Source organism: Schistocerca nitens, chromosome 7 (genome assembly GCF_023898315.1).
Source record: "Schistocerca nitens isolate TAMUIC-IGC-003100 chromosome 7, iqSchNite1.1, whole genome shotgun sequence".
Lineage (NCBI taxonomy): Eukaryota > Metazoa > Arthropoda > Insecta > Orthoptera > Acrididae > Schistocerca > Schistocerca nitens.
In genome coordinates, this window is record NC_064620.1 from 282,626,409 (window position 1) to 282,647,231 (window position 20,823).

General features: G+C 44.2%; 1 protein-coding gene and 1 pseudogene across 1 annotated transcript in view; both read left to right on the plus strand.

Annotated features, from left to right (window-relative positions):
- The window catches only part of LOC126195574 (uncharacterized), a 217,236-nt gene that overhangs the window by 24,688 nt on the left and 171,725 nt on the right, over positions 1-20,823 (plus strand). Inside the window, exon 3 of the mRNA XM_049934200.1 lies at positions 10,648-10,864. Within this exon, the coding sequence (XP_049790157.1) occupies positions 10,648-10,864 (217 nt within the window). The remainder of the gene's footprint in view (positions 1-10,647; positions 10,865-20,823) is intronic.
- LOC126195944 (5S ribosomal RNA) lies at positions 1,709-1,826 on the plus strand (annotated as a pseudogene).

Genomic DNA, 20,823 nt, shown 5'->3' on the forward strand with positions numbered 1-20,823 from the left:
TATTTTCAACTTAGGATTAAACAGCCAACCGGTTGCTCATAAACGATAGGTACTTTGACGTAGGTTTTGACACCTACTAGGCGTGCCAAAACCTAGATGACGGTGATGATGTTTGCTTTGTGGGGCGCTCAATCGCGCGGTTATCAGCGTCCGTACAAATTTCCAGTCTTTACTCAGTCCAATCCCGTCACTTTCATGAATGATGATGAAATGATGAGGGCAACACAAAAACCCAGTCCCCGAGCGGAGAAAAATCCCCATCCCGGCCGGGAATCGAACCCGGGACCTCATGATCGAAAGGCAGCAACGCCGAAACCTTTGTCAATTTATGTACCGCTCATCTGCAAACGGTTGGCTGTTTAATCCTATGTTGGAAAAAGGGAAATCACAGACGTTTGAAAGAAAAACATAGATACAAAGAAGGTGTTGTGTAAATTGAAGAAGGGGGAGAAAGGAAAGGGAAGAGATTACTGATATCAGCTTCATCAGGACTTTGTGCGGCATCAGCGACGAGTGAAAGTGTGTGCCGGACCGGGATTCGAAACCGGGATCTCCTGCTTCGAATCCCCTTCCAGCACACTTTTTCACACGTCGCTGCTGATACCGCACCAAGTCCTGATAAAACTGATATCAATAATCCCTTCCTTTTCGATTCCTCTCCCCCCCCCCCCTCCTACCACGATTTACATTATATGTTTCGCAGCAGTGGATCCGCGTGGTGTCTGTTCTTTCGGACTTTCATATATCATAGTAGGTAACAGCAAAGAAACCATGGGTAATAGAAGAAATACCTCAGTTGATTGATTAAAGAAGGAAGTACAAAAATGATCAGGGAAATTTTGGAATGTAATAATACAAGTCGCTTAGGAATGAAAGAAATAGAAAGTGCAGGGAAGCGAAGGCGAAATGGTTACACGGAAAACGTGAAGAAATTGAAAAAGAAACTGTTGTTGGAAGGACTGACTCAAGATACAGTAAAGTCAAAACAACCTTTGATGAAATTAAAAGTAAGAGCGGTAACATTAAGTGTGAAATTGGAATTCCACTGTCAAATGCCGAGGGAAGGGTACATCGAAGGCCTCTGTGAGGAGGAAGACTTGCCTGATGACTTGATAAAAGAAGAAACGGGAGTCGATATAGAAGAGATAGGGGGTTCAGTATTAAAATCGGAATTTAAGAGAGCTTTGGCAGACTTGAAATCAAATAAGGCAGAAGGGTCAAATAACATTCCATCAGAATCTCTAAAACCATTGGAAGAAGTGGCAACAAAACGACTATTGACGTTGGTGTGTAGAATCTGAGTCTGACGGTATACCATATCATCCACCCAATTCCGAAGACTGCAGGGCTGACAAGTGCGAGAATTATCGCGCAAGCAGCTTGTTAAGATGCTGAAACGAGAAATATATAGAAGATTGGGAAAAAAATTGATGTTGTGTTAGACAACGATCAGTTTGGCTTTAAAAAAGGTAAAGGCACGAGAGACACAGTTTTGACATTGCAGTTGATAATGGAAGCAAGACTAAATATAAATCAAGACACATTCATAGGATTTATCGAGCTGAAAAATGCGTTCGACAGTGTAAAATTGTGCAAGATGAGCGAAATTCTGAAAAAATACGCGTAAGATATTGCGGAAGTTGGGTAACACGCAGTATGTACAAGAGTCAAGACGGAACAGTAACGTCCCCCTTTACATTATTGGCCGGCCAACGGCCTTGTCGCAGTGGTAACACCGGTTCCCGTCAGATCACCGACGTTAAGCGCTGTCGGACTGGGCTAGTACTTGGGTGGGTGACCGTCCGTTCCGCCGAGCGCTGTTGGCAACCGGGGTGCACTCAGCCCTTGTGAGGCAAACTGAGGAGCTACTTGAAACTTCCTGACAGATGAAAACTGTGTGCCCGACCGAGACTCGAACTCGGGACCTTTGCCTTTTCGCGGGCAAGTATCGTTTCTTTCAGGAGTGCTAGTTCTGCAAGGTTCACAGGAGAGCTTCTGTAAAGTTTGGAAGGTAGGAGACGAGATACTGGCAGAAGTAAAGCTGTGAGGACCGGGCGTGAGTCGTGCTTCGGTAGCTCAGATGGTAGAGCACTTGCCCGCGAAAGGCAAAGGTCCCGAGTTCGAGTCTCGGTCAGGCACACAGTTTTAATCTGCCAGGAAGTTTCATATCAGCGCACACTCCGCTGCAGAGTGAAAATCTCATTGAGGAGCTACTTGATTGAGAAGTAGCGGCTTCGGTCTCGGAAACCGGCATACGGCCGGGAGAGCAGTGTGTTGACCACATGGCTCTCCATATCCGCATCCAGTGACGCCTATGAATTGAGGGTGACACGGCAGCCGGTCAGTACCGTTGGGCCTTCAGGGCCTGTTCTGGAGGAGTTTACATTACCGGCTTTCGTGAAAATATGTTTGACCGTGTTCTGACAAGTCAGTCGTTCCGAAGGAAAACGTAACACCGATTAGTGAGGGATAGGTTTATAACAAGTTATCTCTGAGGACAAGTTATTCCGTTTACTCTACTATCAGTTAAAAGTAGTTCAATTATCAAGAATTATTTCATCATTCACGTATAGTTCCAACGAATAGGATTAGCACAGGTTTGTAGATACGAAACAATTAACTTTACTAATACTTTTGGAATAAATGAAAAAAATGCTCGGCAGCCAATTTGGGAACTGTCTATTCACTAAGTAATTATAATTGAGAGTAGAATGAGTAAGTAATAATTTGAATACGCCCGGCAACGGAAGGCTACACACATGTTTGTAGTAACAAAACACGGCACGAAATGATAAGGAGAAAGAAGTTTAGTCATTACTACACTCGTTACTAAACACAATGAAATGAATTTGGATTATATAAATCTCACACTGAGTGACTGAAAGCTGCCTACTGTTATGATAAATAGTTGCGTAAACTCACAGTAGCGTTTAGTCATTGTAGATACAAAACAATTAACTTGGGAACTGGCAATGAAACACGAAACAAAACTTAAATCTTCTTTAGGAATAGTTTGAAGAGGCAGGAATTAATTTTCAGATAATTGAATTTACTTTTGATCTACAAGAATAATTGTTAATCTAAACAATTTTTATCTCAGCAGTGAAGTTACTGAGCTGCATTAAAAATACCTTTATTTCTGCTTTCAAAATTAGTTTTGCTTTTCGAATAAACCACACTCGGAGTGTTCCAGTAACAGGTATTGACATGGCCCTCTTGGCAATAATGACTTGGGATAATTATTAGGTTAATGTTTCTAACTTTTGCACACATTATTATTAAAACGAAAAGTTTACCAATATCACCGGGTACTGCCGTTACGCTACTGGAAAAAAACGTGAATTAAGTGGAACAGTCTTACTGTCGTTCGATGTTGAATAGATGAAGCCGTAGTGGTCGTCGACATTGAAGCAGTAGTTCCAGACAAAATTTGCGAGCACATATTTACTTAGCAATGACCACTGGCGGACCAAAATTGTATCACTGTATAGCACATAGTTCAGGAGGTACAAGGTAATGAACATTTTGCTGCGCGAAAATTAAACTTCAGCCTTCTGACTGGTCTGATGGAACCGCACCTTGATGTGAATGGAGCTGCCCACGCTCATCAATTATGATCGTGCAGCTAATTAAAACGTCTTCTCACAATGATAGCACGCAACTCGCGGGTGCGACCACGTGAGACTACAGCCAAGTGCCTGTGCAACGAGCATCTGACGTCATTCCACTCGCGTCAAGGCACGCCGCTAAACAGTGCATATTCCTAACATTTCCCTAATCAGTATTAACACAGTGTAAATTACAGTTAGTTACATTATCCTTACACAGATCAGTAAACATTCTTTACACATACAAATATCTTTCGACGTTTGCAAGAAAATCGAAATACAATATTTATAGCATATAAATGATTTTTTTTAAAATACGTACATCTGCATTTAAGTGTTACAAGACCAAGAACGAAGTACTCGGATTGAAAAGGGTGTAACACAGGGATGTAGTATTTGGCCAGTCAGTCTATACATAGAAGAAACAATGACGGAAATAAAAAAAAGGTCGACGATATGAATTACTCCGTGCTAGGTGGTGTGATGGTAGCACACTGATTTATTTCGCCTTTTTTCTTGAATTGAAACATTCCACTTTACTTTTCGTGACACAGTAATTCTTTCATTCACGTAGTTCTTCGAATTAGGTTCGTATCTCTATCAGACACAACAGGCAATGTACATAAGCCATAACGTCAGGGAACAGATTCGAAACAAGTCTCAACCGCCCAGAGCTGTAACCATAACCACATTTCAACACAGACTGCTACACATGGCCTCAACAATAATTTTCAAAGAAGATGCAGCGATCTACGCTTCGACATCAGTTTTGTAATTTAGGAAAGTAGAGATTCATGCATTACCGTAAAATATAATTTGTATTAATATTAATAATTATTTATATCCGATTCTGCTTAACTCAAATGTACGGGGGGAGGGGGCGTTCGATAAGTACTGGAACAGATTAGTTTTTCTGAAAGCAGGTTGGTTTTATTCAGCGTTCCAAAACAACACGTTATTTTCCGCTCTTTTGGCTATAAAACCCTATTATTCAACATAATTTCCGTTCAGTGCGGCGGCCTTACGATACGTTGCTGGGAGTGCCTGTATGCCCCCATGGTACCACTCTACTGGCCGACGTCGGAGCCAACGTATCGCTGTCCTTGCTGCCTCAGCAAACTCACCATCATCCACGTGCAGCTTCTCGCGGAGCGCATCCTGCGTTGGGCCACACAGATGGAATTCGGAAGGTGCGAGATCCGGGCTGGAGGATGGATGAGAAAGAACAGTCCAATTTGTTTTGTGAGCTCCTGTTGGCTGTGCAGACGTATGACAGGCCTCGGGTCTGTCAAGGAGAAGGAGAAATTCGTTTGAATTTTTATGGCCAAGAACACGCTGAAGCGATGGTTAACACAGATGGGTAAACTCGTTCATGCTTGAGAACTAGTTCACTGGTGATCGCTCTTTTTTGGGAACTGTTAATTTTTACTTGTTCACCGTTCATTAGTTCTTGGTATATGGTTCTTACGGAAAATTGAAAATTAGTAGCAGATTTGACTGAAGATGGAAGGTGCCCCCCCCACACCTCTGGAGTAGAGAGTTTTTATCCATAACAGAATTCTCACACACCTGTAATTTTCGTGATTCGATTCTGCAAAACCCTATTTTTCAACATAATTTCCGTTTAGTGCGACGGCCTTACGTCACCTTACTGAAGCTGTAGCGTTATGTAGCTGATCACAGTGAAATAATGTAAGGTGGCGTACGAAAAACCGGTGCCGAGTACAGACCGCTCGCCAATTACGCACGATTTGTTGATTTGTTGACTGCTACAAGAAGAATAAATAAACATGTAATAATTAGGCAGTGAGGAAATAACAAACAAGCTAATGCAAAGAACAACTTCGAAACAATAGATGACTATTGGTAGACGACAATGAGCAGTCTAGTACTCGGGGCCGATATTTCGTGCGCCACCCTGTACAACTGAAATAATATTGCAGAAATTATCATATTCTCTTTACAAAATGTGACACCAGACACTCCATTATGGAGCACGGGCTTCATTCGGTTGTAAATTGGTCTGCCTTCCTTAACAATGAAGTTGGATTAAAAAAAAAAAAAAAAACACGGAAAATGGCCACTCATGTGTGCCATGCCGACTTCCTTTGCATTTGTAATAACAAAAAAATCTTGCCTTTTTACAAGTATTTCTTCTTCTGTTTGTCGAAATTGTGAACTAAGCTGATATACCGTTTTGTTACCTGAAGAGATTGTATTAATTACCATGTAATTTTTATGTAATTCACGTAATTATAAAATACATTTTAATTACCGGTCGTGGACGCTGAATAGAATACGAAAAGAACCAGAAGTTCAGAGTTCCAAAAAGGTTTGAAACAGATCTAGAACGGGCGTGCGCAGCGAACGAAACGAACAAAAACTCGATACTGAACTATGAGCAGTCGGCAGTGGAACTGCGACGAGTGGCCACGCTTAGAAGGGCGAGTCCGGCAGAGCGAGACCGAGACAGACGGGAAGGGGACCGAGGCTGGAACGAGACCGGCCGACGTGCCGTTGTGGGGACGAGACCGACCGTTTCCCGTTCCTGGGAACTACAAGTAGAAAGCCGCGCCCGAGACCGAGACAGACGCGAACGGCACCAAAGCTGGAACAAGACCAAGCGTTTCCCGTTCACGGGAACTAGAAGTAAAGCCGCGACCGAAGTGAACTATGAGAGACCGTTCCTTAGAATTCGTTCCTCGCTCCTTCCATTCATCTTGGTGAACCATTCCTTTGGACCTGTTAGCTCGCGAACGACCCATCTCTAATGGTTTAGTTTCCTGAGGGTACGCCATGAGAGAGGACATCAAACCGAATAACTCCATCAGAGTTTCAGAACACCGTCCCCATCAATTCACCGGCTGAAAGTGCGGCTTTTAACTTTTTCTTCGGAGGACAGATGGTGTGGAGCCACTCCATGGATTGCTGTTATGTTTCCGGTTCGAAGTTACGAAACTGAGCGATGTAGGGCAGTGGTTAGCACACGGGACTTACACTCATGAGTACGACAGTACAAATCCGCTTCCGGCCATCCTGATTTAGGTTTTCCGTGATCTCCCTAAGTCGCTTAAGGCAAATGCCGGGATGGTTCGGTTGCAAGGACTCGGCCGCTTTCCTAATCCGAGCTTGTGCTCCGTCTCTAATGACACCGTTGTCGACGGGACTTTGAACACTAATCTCCTCCTCCTCCTCCAAGTGATAAACCCATGTTTCATTGTCTTTGACGACGTACGACAAAATGCGCAAGCAATTCCGTACAGTTCGTCCTTTGTTGCTTTTTATTGTATTCTGTTAGGAGGTGAGGACCGAGCAGGCACACACGTTTGAGTACCTCAAGTAGTGGAAGAGTGTCTCCGCTGTGTCAACAGAAAAGTCCAGTTGAGCAGCGAGGTGTTTGATCGTGATTCGTCAATCACTTCGAATGAGAGTGTCCGCACGTTCCAACATTGCAGGACATGCGGGGACCATGCATCAATAGGAATTGTAATTGTAAACTGTCGAAGCTGCGTTGGTGAAGTACCGGAACTTCAAGCGCTGATAGAAAGCACCGAAGCTGAAATCGTTATAGGTACGGAAAGCTGGCTGAAGCCAGAGATAAATTCTGCCCAAATTTTTACAAAGGCACAGACGGTGTTTAGAAAGGATAGATTGCATGCAACCGGTGGTGCTGTGTTTGTCGCTGTTAGTAGTAGTTTATCCTGTAGTGAAATAGAGGTGGATAGATCCTGTGAATTATTATGGGTGGAGGTTATACTCAACAACCGAGCTACGTTAATAATTGGCTCCTTTTACCGACCTCCCGACTCAGCAGCATTAGTGGCAGAACAACTGAGAGAAAATCTGGAATACATTTCACATAAATTTCCTCAGCGTGTAATAGTCTTAGGTGGAGATTTCAATTTACCAGATATAGACTGGGACACTCAGATGTTTAGGACGGGTGGTAGGGAAAGAGCATCGAGTGATATTAACTGAGTGCACTATCCGAAAATTACCTCGAGCAATTAAACAGAGAACCGACTCGTGGAGATAACATCTTGGATCTACTGATATCAAACAGACCCGAACTTTTCGACTCTGTAAGCGCAGAACAGGGAATCAGTGATCATAAGGCCGTTGCAGCATCCCTGAATATGGAAGTAAATAGGAATATAAAAAAACGGAGAAAGGTTCATCTGTCTAGCAAGAGTAATAGGAGGCAGATTTCAGACTACCTAACAGATCAAAACGAAAATTTCTGTTCCGACACTGACAGTGTTGAGTGTTTAGGGAACAAGTTCAAGGCAGTCGTAAAATGCGTTTCAGACAAGTACGTGCCGAGTAAAACTGTGAGGGACGGGAAAAACCAACCGCGGTTCAACAACAAAGTTAGGAAACTACTGCGAAAGCAAAGAGAGCTTCGCTCCAAATTTAAACGCAGCCAGAACCTCTCAGACAAAAAGAAGCTAAACGATTTCAAAGTTAGCGTAAGGAGGGCTATGCGTGAAGCGTTCAGTGAATTCGAAAGTAAAATTCTATGTACCGACTTGACAGAAAATCCTAGGAAGTTCTGGTCTTACGTTAAATCAGTAAGTGGCTCGAAACAGCATATCCAGACACTCCGGGATGATGATGGCATTGAAACAGAGGATGACACGCGTAAAGCTGAAATACTAAACACCTTTTTCCAAAGCTGTTTCACAAAGGAAGACCGCACTGCAGTTCCTTCTCTAAATCCTCGCTCGAACGAAAAAATGGCTGACATTGAAATAAGTGTCCAAGGAATAGAAAAGCAACTGAAATCACTCAACAGAGGAAATTCCTCTGGACCTGACGGGATACCAATTTGATTCTACACAGAGTACGCGAAAGAACTTGCCCACCTTCTAACAGCCGTGGAACGGAAGGTTCCAAATGATTGGATAAGGGTACAGGTAGTCCCAGTTTTCAAGAAGGGTCGTCGAGCAGGTGCTATGCAGGCCTATATCTCTGACATCAATCTGTTGTAGAATTTTAGAATATGTTTTTCGCTCGCGTACCATGTTATTTCTGGAAACCCAGGATCTACTCTGTAGGAATCAACATGGATTCCGGAAACAGCGATCATGTGAGACCCAACTCGCTTTATTTGTTCACGAGACCCAGAAAATATTAGATACAGGCTCCCAGGTAGATGCCATTTTCCTTGACTTCCGGAAGGCGTTCGATACAGTTCCGCACTGTCGCCTGATAAACAAAGCAAGAGCCTACGGAATATCAGACCAGTTGTGTGGCTGGATTGAAGAGTTTTTAGCAAACAGAACACCTTCATGTTGTTCTCAATGGAGAGATGTCTACAGACGTTAGAGTAACCTCTGGCGTGCCATAGGGGAGTGTTATGGGACCATTGCTTTTCACAATATACATAAATGACCTGGTAGATAGTGTCGGAAGTTCCATGCGGCTTTTTGGGGATAATGCTGTAGTATACAGAGAAGTTGCAGCATTAGAAAATTGCAGCGAAAATTTGCAGCGGATAGGCACTTGGTGCAGGGAGTGGCAACTGACCCTTATCATAGACCAATGTAATGTATTGCGAATACATAGAAAGAATGATCCTTTATTGTATGATTATATGATAGCGGAACAAACACTAGTAGCAGTTACTTCTGCAAAATATCTGGGAGTATGCGTGCGGAACGATTTGAAGTGGAATGATCATATAAAATTAATTGTTGGTAAGGGGGGTGCCAGGTAGAGATTCATTGGGAGAGTCCTTAGAAAATGTAGTCCATCAACAAAGGAGGTGGCTTACAAAACACTCGTTCGACCTATACTTGAGTATTGCTCGTCAGTGTGGGATCCGCACCAGGTCGGGTTGACAGAGGAGATAGAGAAGATCCAAAGAAGAGCGGCGCGTTTCGTCACAGGGTTATTTGGTAACCGTGATAGCAAACTCCAGTGGCAGACTCTGCAAGAGAGGCGCTCTGCATCGCGGCGTAGCTTGCTGTCCAGGTTTCGAGAGGGTGCGTTTCTGGATGAGGTATCGAATATATTGCTTCCCCGTACTTACACCTCCCGAGGAGATCACGAATGTAAAATTAGAGAGATTCTAGAACGCACGGAGGCTTTCCGGCAGTCGTTCTTCCCGCGAACCATACGCGACTGGAATAGGAAAGGGAGGTAATGACAGTGGTACGTAAAGTGCCCTCCGCCACACACCGTTGGATGGTTTGCGGAGTATAAATGTAGATGTAGAGTCAAAGTTTTGTGCGGTCGGTCGGGACGCGGAAGATCGGACAGTTTGCGCTACCTTGTTGCGGTCATGAGACACCTCGTCCAATACCAACCATGCTTTTGTTCTCTGCCAGGTCTCCGTAGACATTCTGCAAGCTCCTATGAGTATCTACGATGCTCTGTTTTCTGCGAAAAGAAACTCAATGACCGGTGCCTGCTTGGAGCGCACCTGCATTACAGACTCCATTTTGAAGGCGACGTATGGCGCTGCTAACTACGATACCTTCATGAAGCAATTGTGGCTGAAGCGGGAACAAGTTCTGCATGTTTTCAACCGAAAGTGGCCGAGAAAAAAAGATGCATTACTTATAGAATGCACCTCATAAAAATTTCTGGGGTGCACATATTTTTGCATAACAAGCGTACCGCATATTTTCGTAACTGTCCGGTAGGGTAAAGAAGTAGAAATAATGAATAAACACAACAAAAGCCAGGCTTTCCGACAAAATCCGAGATTCTCGCAAATATTGGACAAAAGTGGTATGGAATGATTCCTAACGGTGAGACAGGCTTCTACAGAATTAATTTGGAAAACAGAAAATCACCCCTGCGTTGATATATTCTCCAACTAGACAATTTCTTAAATTACCACTATTATTTTTGAAAATAAAAAAAGAGAAGGAAACCTAATCATGTATCTTTCTCCTATGCTGTTATACGCACTGCAAGTAAAATATCGTTACTTGTTATTCTTTGTGGTGTGGTGGTTTTAGCAGCTAACAATGTACCAAGCAGCCTGTAAGAGGCGCTGGCGCGCTAATGAAGGCGCCTTGTGTTGCAGAGCCCCTCGCCAGTGATGTGTCCGTCGCCGGAGTACCTGTACGCGTACCCGCCGCCGCCCCCTCCGGGCTACGACATGATGGGCTACGTGCCGCTGGAGCCCCCGGGGCCGCCGGAGGACCCGGCGGCGCAGACCGCCGCCATCATCGCCAGTCAGTCGCAGGACTACGTCGACGAGAAGCTCGCAGAGTACCAGGCCACCATACAGCAGCTGCAAGGTCGGTCTCTGTGCTCACCTGCTACATCATACTTGTTAGAACGCAGGCTCAGTCACCAGTATGACTCTCAAGGAGACCACACGACAATGGGATTTTACTTTTTTTATACTACACTACCAAGAAGAAATGCAGATGATAAATGGGTATTCATTGGACAAATATATTATACTAGAACTGACATGTGATCACATTTTCACGCAATTTGGGTGCATAGATCCTGAGAAATCAGTACCCAGAACAACCACCTCTGGCCGTAGTAACGGCCTTGATACGCCTGGGCATTGAGTCAAACAGAGCTTGGATGGCGTGTACAGGTACAGCTGCCCATGCAGCTTCAACACGATACCACAGTTCATCAAGAGTAGTGACTGGCGTATTGTGACGAGCCAGTTGCTCGGCCACCATTGACCAGACGTTTTCAGTTGGTGAGAGACCTGGAGAAAGTGCTATCCAGGGCAGCAGTCGAACATTTTCTGTACCCAGAAAGGTCCGTACAGGACCCGCAACATGCTGTCGTGCATTATTCTGCTGAAATGTAGGGTTTCGCAGGGATCGAATGGAGGGTAGAGCCACGGGTCGTAACACACCTGAAATGTAACGTCCACTATTCAAAGTGCCGTCAATGCGAACAAGAGGTGACCGAGACGTGTAACCGATGGCACCCCATATCATCACGCCGGGTGATACGCCAGTATGGGGATGACGAATACACGCTTCCAATGTGCGTTCACCGCGATGTCGCCAAACACGGACGCGACCACCATGATGCTGTAAACAGAACTTGGATTCATCCGAAAAAATGACGTTTTACCATTCGCACACCCACGTTCGTCGTCGGGTACACCATCGCCGGCGCTCCTGTCTCTGATGCAGCGTCAAGGGTAACCGCAGCCATAGTCTCCGAGCTGATAGTCCATGCTGCTGCAAACGTCGTCGAACTGTTCGTGCAGATGGTTGTCGTCTTGCAAACGTCCCCATCTGTTGACTCGGGGATCGAGACGTGGCTGCACGATCCGTTACAGCCATGCGTATAAGATGCCTGTCATCTCGACTGCTAGTGATACGAGGCCGTTGGGATCCAGCACGGCGTTCCGTAATACCCTCCTGAACCCACCGATTCCATATTCTGCTAACAGTCATTGGATCTCGACCACCGCGAGCAGCAATGTCGCGATACGATAAACCGCAATCGCGGTAGCCTACAATCCGACCTTTATCAAAGTCGGAAACGTGATTGGTCGCATTTCTCCTCCTTACACGAGGCATCACAACAACGTTTCACCAGGCAACGCCGGTCAACTGCTGTTTGTGCATGAGAAATCGGTTCGAAACTTTCCTCATGTCAGCACGTTGTCAGCACCGGCGCCAACCTTGTGTGAATGCTGTGAAAAGCTAATCATTTGCATATCACAGCATCTTCTCCCTGTCGGTTAAATTTCGCGTCTTCGTGGTGTAGCAATTTTAATGGCCCGTAGTGTAGATGAAGTTCAAAACAGAAATATCAGTCGCTTGTAGCAGTTCGATGTAACTCTCAAAAAATCTCGAGAAAATATAAAGTTTTCCGTGTGCCTTTAATTCGCTAGTGTTACGACGACTTGTTGGTGGGACAGATTGCTCTGTGCTGGAATGTTCGCCTTCCATGGGTTCATTTCTCGAGTGATGCAACTTTATAAACTAAGATGCATGTTCTAATAATGTGTCTGTTAACCGTAAAATATATATAAAGATAAAACGAAATCGGTGGCGCTTGAGGCTGGTAATTGCAGGATACCTCATTAAAGTATAAAATTCATCAAATGTATGATAATTAACTCACAAAGATTTTTTTTATTAAAAATGCTTTTCTTCTTGTTTCTAATTATACAGGGTGGTTCAGAGGAAACGCGTGTTTTTCACTATTGAATGACTGGGACACGGTTTGATAAAAATAATAAAAACAAGCATTAAGTGATAGATTTTTTAAAGCAGTTTTGAAATATACATACTTTAATTTGCTTCGAAAAATAATGTCTTGGAATTAATTCATTCCTGCTGGATACAAATTTGGATTCTCTCCATAAAGTTACGCATGACTCTGTCCAACATTTCATTCCGCACGGCTTCAATTTCTTGACGAATGGACTTCTTCAGGTCGTCGATTGTGCGAGGCTTGTTCATGTAGACTTTTGAATTTAAATATCCCCACAAAAAGAAGTCACAAATCGACAAATCGGATGAGCAAGGGTGGGAGGGGGGGCAGTAAACATCACCATATCTCGAAGTAACATGTCCTGGGAACAGTTGTCAAACCACTTCCATGGATGCTCTCGCCGTGTGAGTTGCAGCACTGTCCTTCCGAAACCACATTTCTCTCATGTTCACTTGACGCCTTTCGTTTTCGAATAGGTGTTTAGGAGAGGAAATGAATTACTGAATAAAAAATACAGGGTGTCATTTAAAAAAATCATACCGCTGTTCATATCTTTTTAAAAAACAAAGCTACAACGAAGGCAATCAGGCTGATTGATGTCCCTCTGACGGCTAAAGAACGTTTGCATGAAACATTTTGCAATTTGCGTCTGGACAAACAGTTATTTAGGGTGGTCAGGATAAATGGGACAGCCTGTATATATTTACGCGATTCGTGCCCCTGGCTTCTTTCTCCTAATATATTCAAAATCTAACTTCCCGATCATACTTAATCACTGGACTTCCTAATTCGATAATGTTTAACTTTATGAAGTACCTAATACGTGCGTGTTGGGAGGGGGGTCGGCCAAGGCGTGAAAAATGATACTGCAGAAGCAAGAAATTACGGCAGTCTCGCTATAGTGCGTAAATATTACTTCAGCACTTACGAAATATTGTTTCAGTATTAGCGCTGCTTTTCGCACGTAGAATTTAGTGCTTCCTCTGGATCAATAGCAACCTCAACGAAAAGGTGGAATATTTTCGACTTGAGAAATGGAGTTGATATTAAAGAAATTGTTTTGTTATGTTGGCACAGGCAACGCATTTTTGTTTGCACCGTCTTTTACAGTAATGGTAACATACATATTTAGTTAAAAGCGATGTATTAAATGTCGAATTCCATGTCTTGGACAGTTATTACCAAAGGAAACTCACCTAAGAATGGAGAAAGTTGTAAGACGACTGCAAGCAAATTTTCCACATTTCAAAAATAAGTTTGACAATTACCAGACATTACACACACACACACTATTTTACAGAATTTCTCTATACAAGCTATAATTCATATGAAACTACAATTACAAAATATGAAGGAAAAGACAACTATTGTACCTTTACGTTACATAAGCTTGTTTTACATATATAATGACTAACAGTCGCTGATTCCCCACCATTAAATTGCTAATTTAAACCTCTGATTTTGCTCCACTATTTTCACATATGTTGCAGTCTACGAGGTGGGACAACGTGTGATTAAGCATTTCGAATCAGTGAGTTTCGCGGTTGCATATTTTGAGCGCGCACCAGCGGCGAAAGACTTAAAACGGAGTCCACAGATGCGGACGGTTGCGAATATCCGGTCCCAGTCGATCCGAGGAAGCAGTCGAGTGGTAGCTGAGTAAAGAATTGAATTTTACTGTGACGTGTCAGGCTAAGTGTAACAATAATAATAATAGTGCTAGACAGTAATTCGCAAGTAGCCAACGTCGTCCTAGATTGAAGCATTAGGTGAAGTTTTATTCGAATCTCGGGGCATAATTTTGTTACTCTAATTCAATAATCGGCTCGAACAGAGGATATAATAAATTAATGTTGATATTATAGTGAAATGTGATTAATGAACTTCATCCAGTCGATAACCGTATTATGGTAAAAAAGAAACAATCAGTAATATACAAGGAGGGGAGTAATTATAAAGAAAGTGAGCTGGGAGAGAGCTCATAGATGGTTGACAAAAAAATATTTTTCGAAACAAAAGTAGATACAAGAGGGGCATTCGATTTCTGAAAATTACTTCGAAAGTATTATAAGTTACGCACTTTCTAAAACAGACGCGCCCGGGTTCCCGGGTTCGATTCCCGGCGGGGTCAGGGATTTTCTCTGCCTCGTGATGACTGGGTGTTCTGTGCTGTCCTTAGGTTAGTTAGGTTTAAGTAGTTCTAAGTTCTAGGGGACTGATGACCATAGATGTTAAGTCCCATAGTGCTCAGAGCCATTTGAAACATTTTTTTAAAACAGACGTGTACTCTAGATTAGTTACGTAAAGCTGCTTCAGTGTCTAACCTTGAAACAACGAAAGCTAATGGAAGTAAATATACTATCTGCACATTCTTCCACTTAAAATTTTCAGCACCCCCAAAATTGCTGCTTTCCTTCAAATTCTCTGTAAGTGCAGTGTGTTAAGACACCATGAGAAACCACTGTGGGTCGGTGATCTGTTGCGTAACGAAGGGATCTTCCTCCGGAATGACACATCTGGTGCGGACACCAAGTTTAGAGCGTGAGCGACGAAAATACAACGTCATCTGAACAGCTTTATTGTCCCCGTTGGCGGGATTTATGCGTTGCTCGCAATCGCCCCAATTACCGCGAGATTCCGGTACCGGGAATAGAGGAGCGCTGGCGCTCCGTCGTTTATAACGCTTCCGTCGTGCAGGTCGGAATATAGGTCGCCTTTCGTCATACAAGGTTTGAGTCGCAGCCAAGATTCGTAACGCTCCCGCTTCGCAATGAAGCAAGCAGACAAAATTAGCGCAGGAATCCAATTATTTGTCAATGGCTAAGGCGCCCCACGTTGTCAAGCCGTGATTGATGTACGTGTGACCTGTTGCAGAACCATCACAACTGTTAGCCCTTTAAATGATACTGGAAAAAGTGTCACATATTCTAACAGGAGATAGTATTGCTCAAAACTAGAAATAAAGATCCTGTCCGGAAACCAGTACCTGTTGAGATAGGAACTGGTCTGTCCAGTCATTTCCATCTATTACATCATCATCATCATCATCATTTAAGGCTAATCAAGCCTATCAGCGTTCAGTCTGGAGCATAGTCCCCCTTATAAAATTCCTCCATGATCCCTTATTCAGTGCTAACATTGGTGCCTCCTCTGATGTTAAGCCTACTCCTTCAAAATCATTCTTAACCGAATCCAGGTACCTTCTTCTTGGTCTATCCCGACTGCTCCTACCGCTGAACCCATGAGTCTCTTGGGTAACCTAACTTCTCCCATGCGTGTAACATGACCCCACTATCTAAGCCTGTTCGCCGTGACTGCTACATCTATAGAGTTCATTCCCAGTTTTTCTTTGATTTTTGGACACCCTCCTGCCATTGTTCCCATCTACTAGTACCTGCAATCATCCTAGCTACTTTCATATCCGTAAACTCAACCTTATTGATAAGGTAACCTGAATCCACCCAGCTTTCGCTCCCATACAACAAAGTTGGTCGAAAGATTGAACGGTGCACAGATAGCTTAGTCTTGGTACTGACTTCCTTCTTGCAGAAGAGAGTATATCGTAGCTGAGCGCTCACTGCGTTAGCTTTGCTACACCTCGCTTCCAGTTCTTTCACTATGTTACCATCCTGTGAGGATATGCATCCCACGTACTTGAAACCGTCCACCTGTTCTAACTTTGTTCCTCCTATTTGGCACTCAATCAGTTTATATCTCTTTCCCACTGACATTACTTTCGTTTTGGAGTTGCTAATCTTCATACCATAGTCCTTATATTTCTGATCTAGTTCTGAAATATTACTTTGCAAACTTTCAATCGAATCTGCCAACACAACTAAGTGATCCGCATATGCGAGACTGCATATTTTGTGTTCACATATCTTAATCTCACCCAACCAGTTTATTGTTTTCAACATATGATCCATAAATAATATGAACAACAGTGGAGACAGGTTGCAGCCTTGTCTATTACATAGAAGCAGAAGTTAAACGCAGTCTTTGATTCGTTTTCCGCGCATCTCCTAACACATCCTTCAGCCCTCCTTTGCAGTGAAATATGGAATCAATGAAATACAACAAGTTTAGTTCGGATCATGTGAAATGCATTGGTCACACCGTCCTATGACGCCTACGTGTTGTCGATCGATTGGGCATACACCAGTGCCAGAAGCTCGACCGATTCAGATCCTGTGAACAGAAAGGTCATGCTACCAGGACCTCTGCGACCAATCCATGGTCCATGAAACGTTGCTGTAAGGTGTCCTCGTACCATCCGTAGGAACACGTATTATGTTCGAGTATAATGACTTTTCTGGAAACTAGAAATCTAATCTGTAGGAATCAGCATGGGTTTCGAAAAAGCTCGCGCTATTCGTCCACGAGACTCAGAGAGCCATAGACACGGGTTCCCAGGTAAATGCCGTGTGACTTCCGCAAGGCGTTCGATACAGTTCCCCACAGTCGTTTAATGAACAAAGTAAGAGCATATGGACTATCAGACCAATTGTGTGATTGGATTGAAGAGTTCCTAGATGACAGAACGCAGCATGCCATTCTCAATGGAGAGAAGTCGTCCGAAGTAAGAGTGATTTCAGGTGTGCCGCAGGGGAGTGTCGTAGGACCGTTGCTATTCAAAATATACATAAATGACCTTGTGGATGACATCGGAAGTTCACTGAGGCTTTTTGCGGATGATGCTGTGGTATATCGAGAGGTTTTAACAATGGAAAATTGTACTGAAATGCAGGAGGAACTGCAGCGAATTGACGCATGGTGCAGGGAATGGCAATTGAATCTCAATGTAGACAAGTGTAATGTGCTGCGAATACATAGAAAGAAAGATCCCATATCATTTAGCTACAATATAGCAGGTCAGCAACTGGAAGCAGTTAATTCCATAAATTATGTGGGAGTACGCATTAGTAGTGATTTGAAATGGAATGATCATATAAAGTTGATCGTCGGTAAAGCAGATGCCAGACTGAGATTCATTGGAAGAATCCTAAGGAAATGCAATCCGAAAAGAAAGGAAGTAGGTTACAGTACGCTTGTTCGTCCACTGCTTGAATAGTGCTCAGCAGTGTGGGATCCGTACCAGATAGAGTTGATGGAAGAGATAGAGAAGATCCAACGGAGAGCAGCGCGCTTCGTTACAGGATCATTTAGTAATCGCGAAAGCGTTACGGAGATGATAGATAAACTCCAGTGGAAGACTGCAGGAGAGACGGTCAGTAGATCGGTACGGGCTTTTGTTGAAGTTCCGAGAACATACCTTCACCGAGGAGTCAAGCAGTATATTGCTCCCTCCTACGTATATCTCGCGAAGAGACCATGAGGATAAAATCAGAGAGATAAGAGTCCACACAGAGGCATACCGACAATCCTTCTTTCCACGAACAATAAGAGACTGGAATAGAAGGGAGAACCGATAGAGGTAATCAAGGTACCCTCCGCCACACACCGTCAGGTGGCTTGCGGAGTATGGTTGTAGATGTAGATGGAGTAGTGCCCCATCAAGTGTAATCCACAGTCGTCGAATTTTTGGAAAGGTGAGGTTCTCAAACATCGCTAGTAATTCATCGCATAGAAATCGGTGATACACAGTACCGTTAATCTGTTTGGTAAAGAGTATCGTGTCATTGTCTGTCACCGACGGCTGCTGCCCATACATTGATTCTGAAGCGATCCTGATGGTTTACCTCCACTATTACTCGAGTATTTGTATCCGCCTATATGTGCGTATACGAGGGGTGTTCAATAAGTAATGCAACACATTTGAGCCGTGCGCGGCTCGTGTTCATGCCATTTATTGTTGGTCATCTTCTTTTACGGTACTGCCGTCTAGTTTTCTTATTCCATTTACTGACGTCACTAACTTCTGCCTTACTCGCCCGTGAGTGGCAGCAGCAGCAGCGCTTATCGATAAGTTCACTGTCGTACCATCTCTGGAGCGGCCGATAGTACTTCCAGGTCGTCGTTTGTCTGGAAGTTCAGTTGGAGACGGACCAGGAGTGCAGTCGGGCACGGAGCAGCGTTGGGGACGGAGCGCCAGAGAGGTGCTGTCACACAGCACTTGCCGACCGTTGGGAACACACATGCACTGTCCGACGGAAGGAGACTGGAGCGGGAACGACCGTTGGTTGGTCGTACGGTCGGTCGTTTCATGGGCCGACGTGTATTTGGTCTTTTGACCGTTTCCGTGCGTGAGGCAGTCGGTCGGTTGGGGCAGAGCAGCGAGGAAGTCTCCGTGGCGCATGGTCAGGCCGGAGCCGCTGGCGGTGTGCACGCGCGGTTGGAGTTGTGCGGCGCTTCTTAGGAGGGATACGAAGTTCTTCGTCCACCGATCCTGGACACTAATTAACCTACTGTGAAGCCTCAACTGCTATCACATCTCTTCGTTTGATCCTCGTTGTCGCTTTCTGGGACATTCCCGCGAGCAACAATGTGTGTGCATTGAAGTCGGCTAGAATTGCAGCTGTCGTCCTGTGGGGTGTTTAACTTAATTTAATTCATTCCTTCATTAATGAAGTGTACCAGCAGTATCTTCTGCCTTGTGGCCGTTGACGTTCCGGTGACCTGCCCTGGTCGTTGACGTAGTTTTTGGAAGTGTATTTTCCTCGTCGTGTTCGACAGCTAAGGTGTTGTTGGTAGTTTTGGGCGTTTATTCTGACTTGGCTGGATTGGGCACCAGTATCCAGAATGTTGTGCTATTGACATCTTGTTGTCGCTCTGCTGGTCAGTTGGAGCAGAACTGATTTTTTTTTTTTTCTAAAGAAGTAAAATCTCCAGAAGAACTCCTGTACCTCAATTCCTTGCTTAGGCCTTGTGCCTTGGATTTTCAATGTGGCGTTCAGCCGATCTAATTTAAATCAAAGGAGGTCTTTCGTTAAAACCTTGAGAGTTTGTGATTCTTGCTTGTGTGATTTTGTGTTTATACGTTGAGTGCAACTGACAGTAAAATATTTTGGCCCCTTTCCACAAATATAACCGCCTCCGGTCTGTCCTGCCAGCCCAGGAATTTCAAATTTTTTTCTGAAAGTACGTTGGTTTGATTCGGGACTCAGAAACACCACATTATTCATCAATCTTTTGACTATAAAACCATAACTTTCATCATAATCTCCGTTCAATGTGACGGTCTTACGTTACCCTATTGGGAGGGCCTGTCTGCTGGTGGACATCGGATCCAACGTCTTGCTGCAGCAATAACTTCCTCATCATCCACATACTCCATCATTCATAGGGCCAAACACATAGAAATTGGAAAGTAGCGCATCCGGGCTGTAGAGTGGATGAGGAAGAACAGTCCAATGAATATCTGTGAGCTGCTCTCGGGTGTGCAGACTTCTGTGAGTCCGCAGCTCGTGGTCGTGCGGTAGCGTTCTCGCTTCCCACGCCCGGGTCCCCGGGTTCGATTCCCGGCGGGGTCAGGGATTTTCTCTGCCTCGTGATGACTGGGTGTTGTGTGATGTCCTTAGGTTAGTTAGGTTTAAGTAGTTCTAAGTTCTAGGGGACTGATGACCATAGATGTTAAGTCCCATAGTGCTCAGAGCCATTTGAACCATTTTGAACTTCTGTGAGGCCTTGCGTTGCCATTGGAAGCAGAAGTGTATTTGTATCTTTCGATCACTTCGAATGAGAACGTCCGCATCTCTCAACAATGCATGAGTCAGCCGTGTGCGGTCAGCTGACACGCGGGAGATGGGACAGGTTTGGCCGACTTTGTTGCGACGATGACAGATACCTCGCCCAACGGCTCACTGTGCTTTTGTTCACTGCCAGATCTCCGTAGAAAGTCTTCTGTGGAAGAGGCACCATTTCAGCAGTCGCGACAGTTCAGATTTCTCATCACATTCAGTACAGGGCGGATAACTGGAGAGAATATTCAGGGTTCGTTAATTGAAAAAGTTAACAAATTGCTGGGGGATTTATATTTGTAGCCGACTTCGTGCAGCGTCCACTTGACTCGATGACTGTGTGCTTCCAGGTTCGTATAGGTTGTGGGTGAACTAAGATCTAACCACTTAGGATAAATTAAAGCCCAACGATA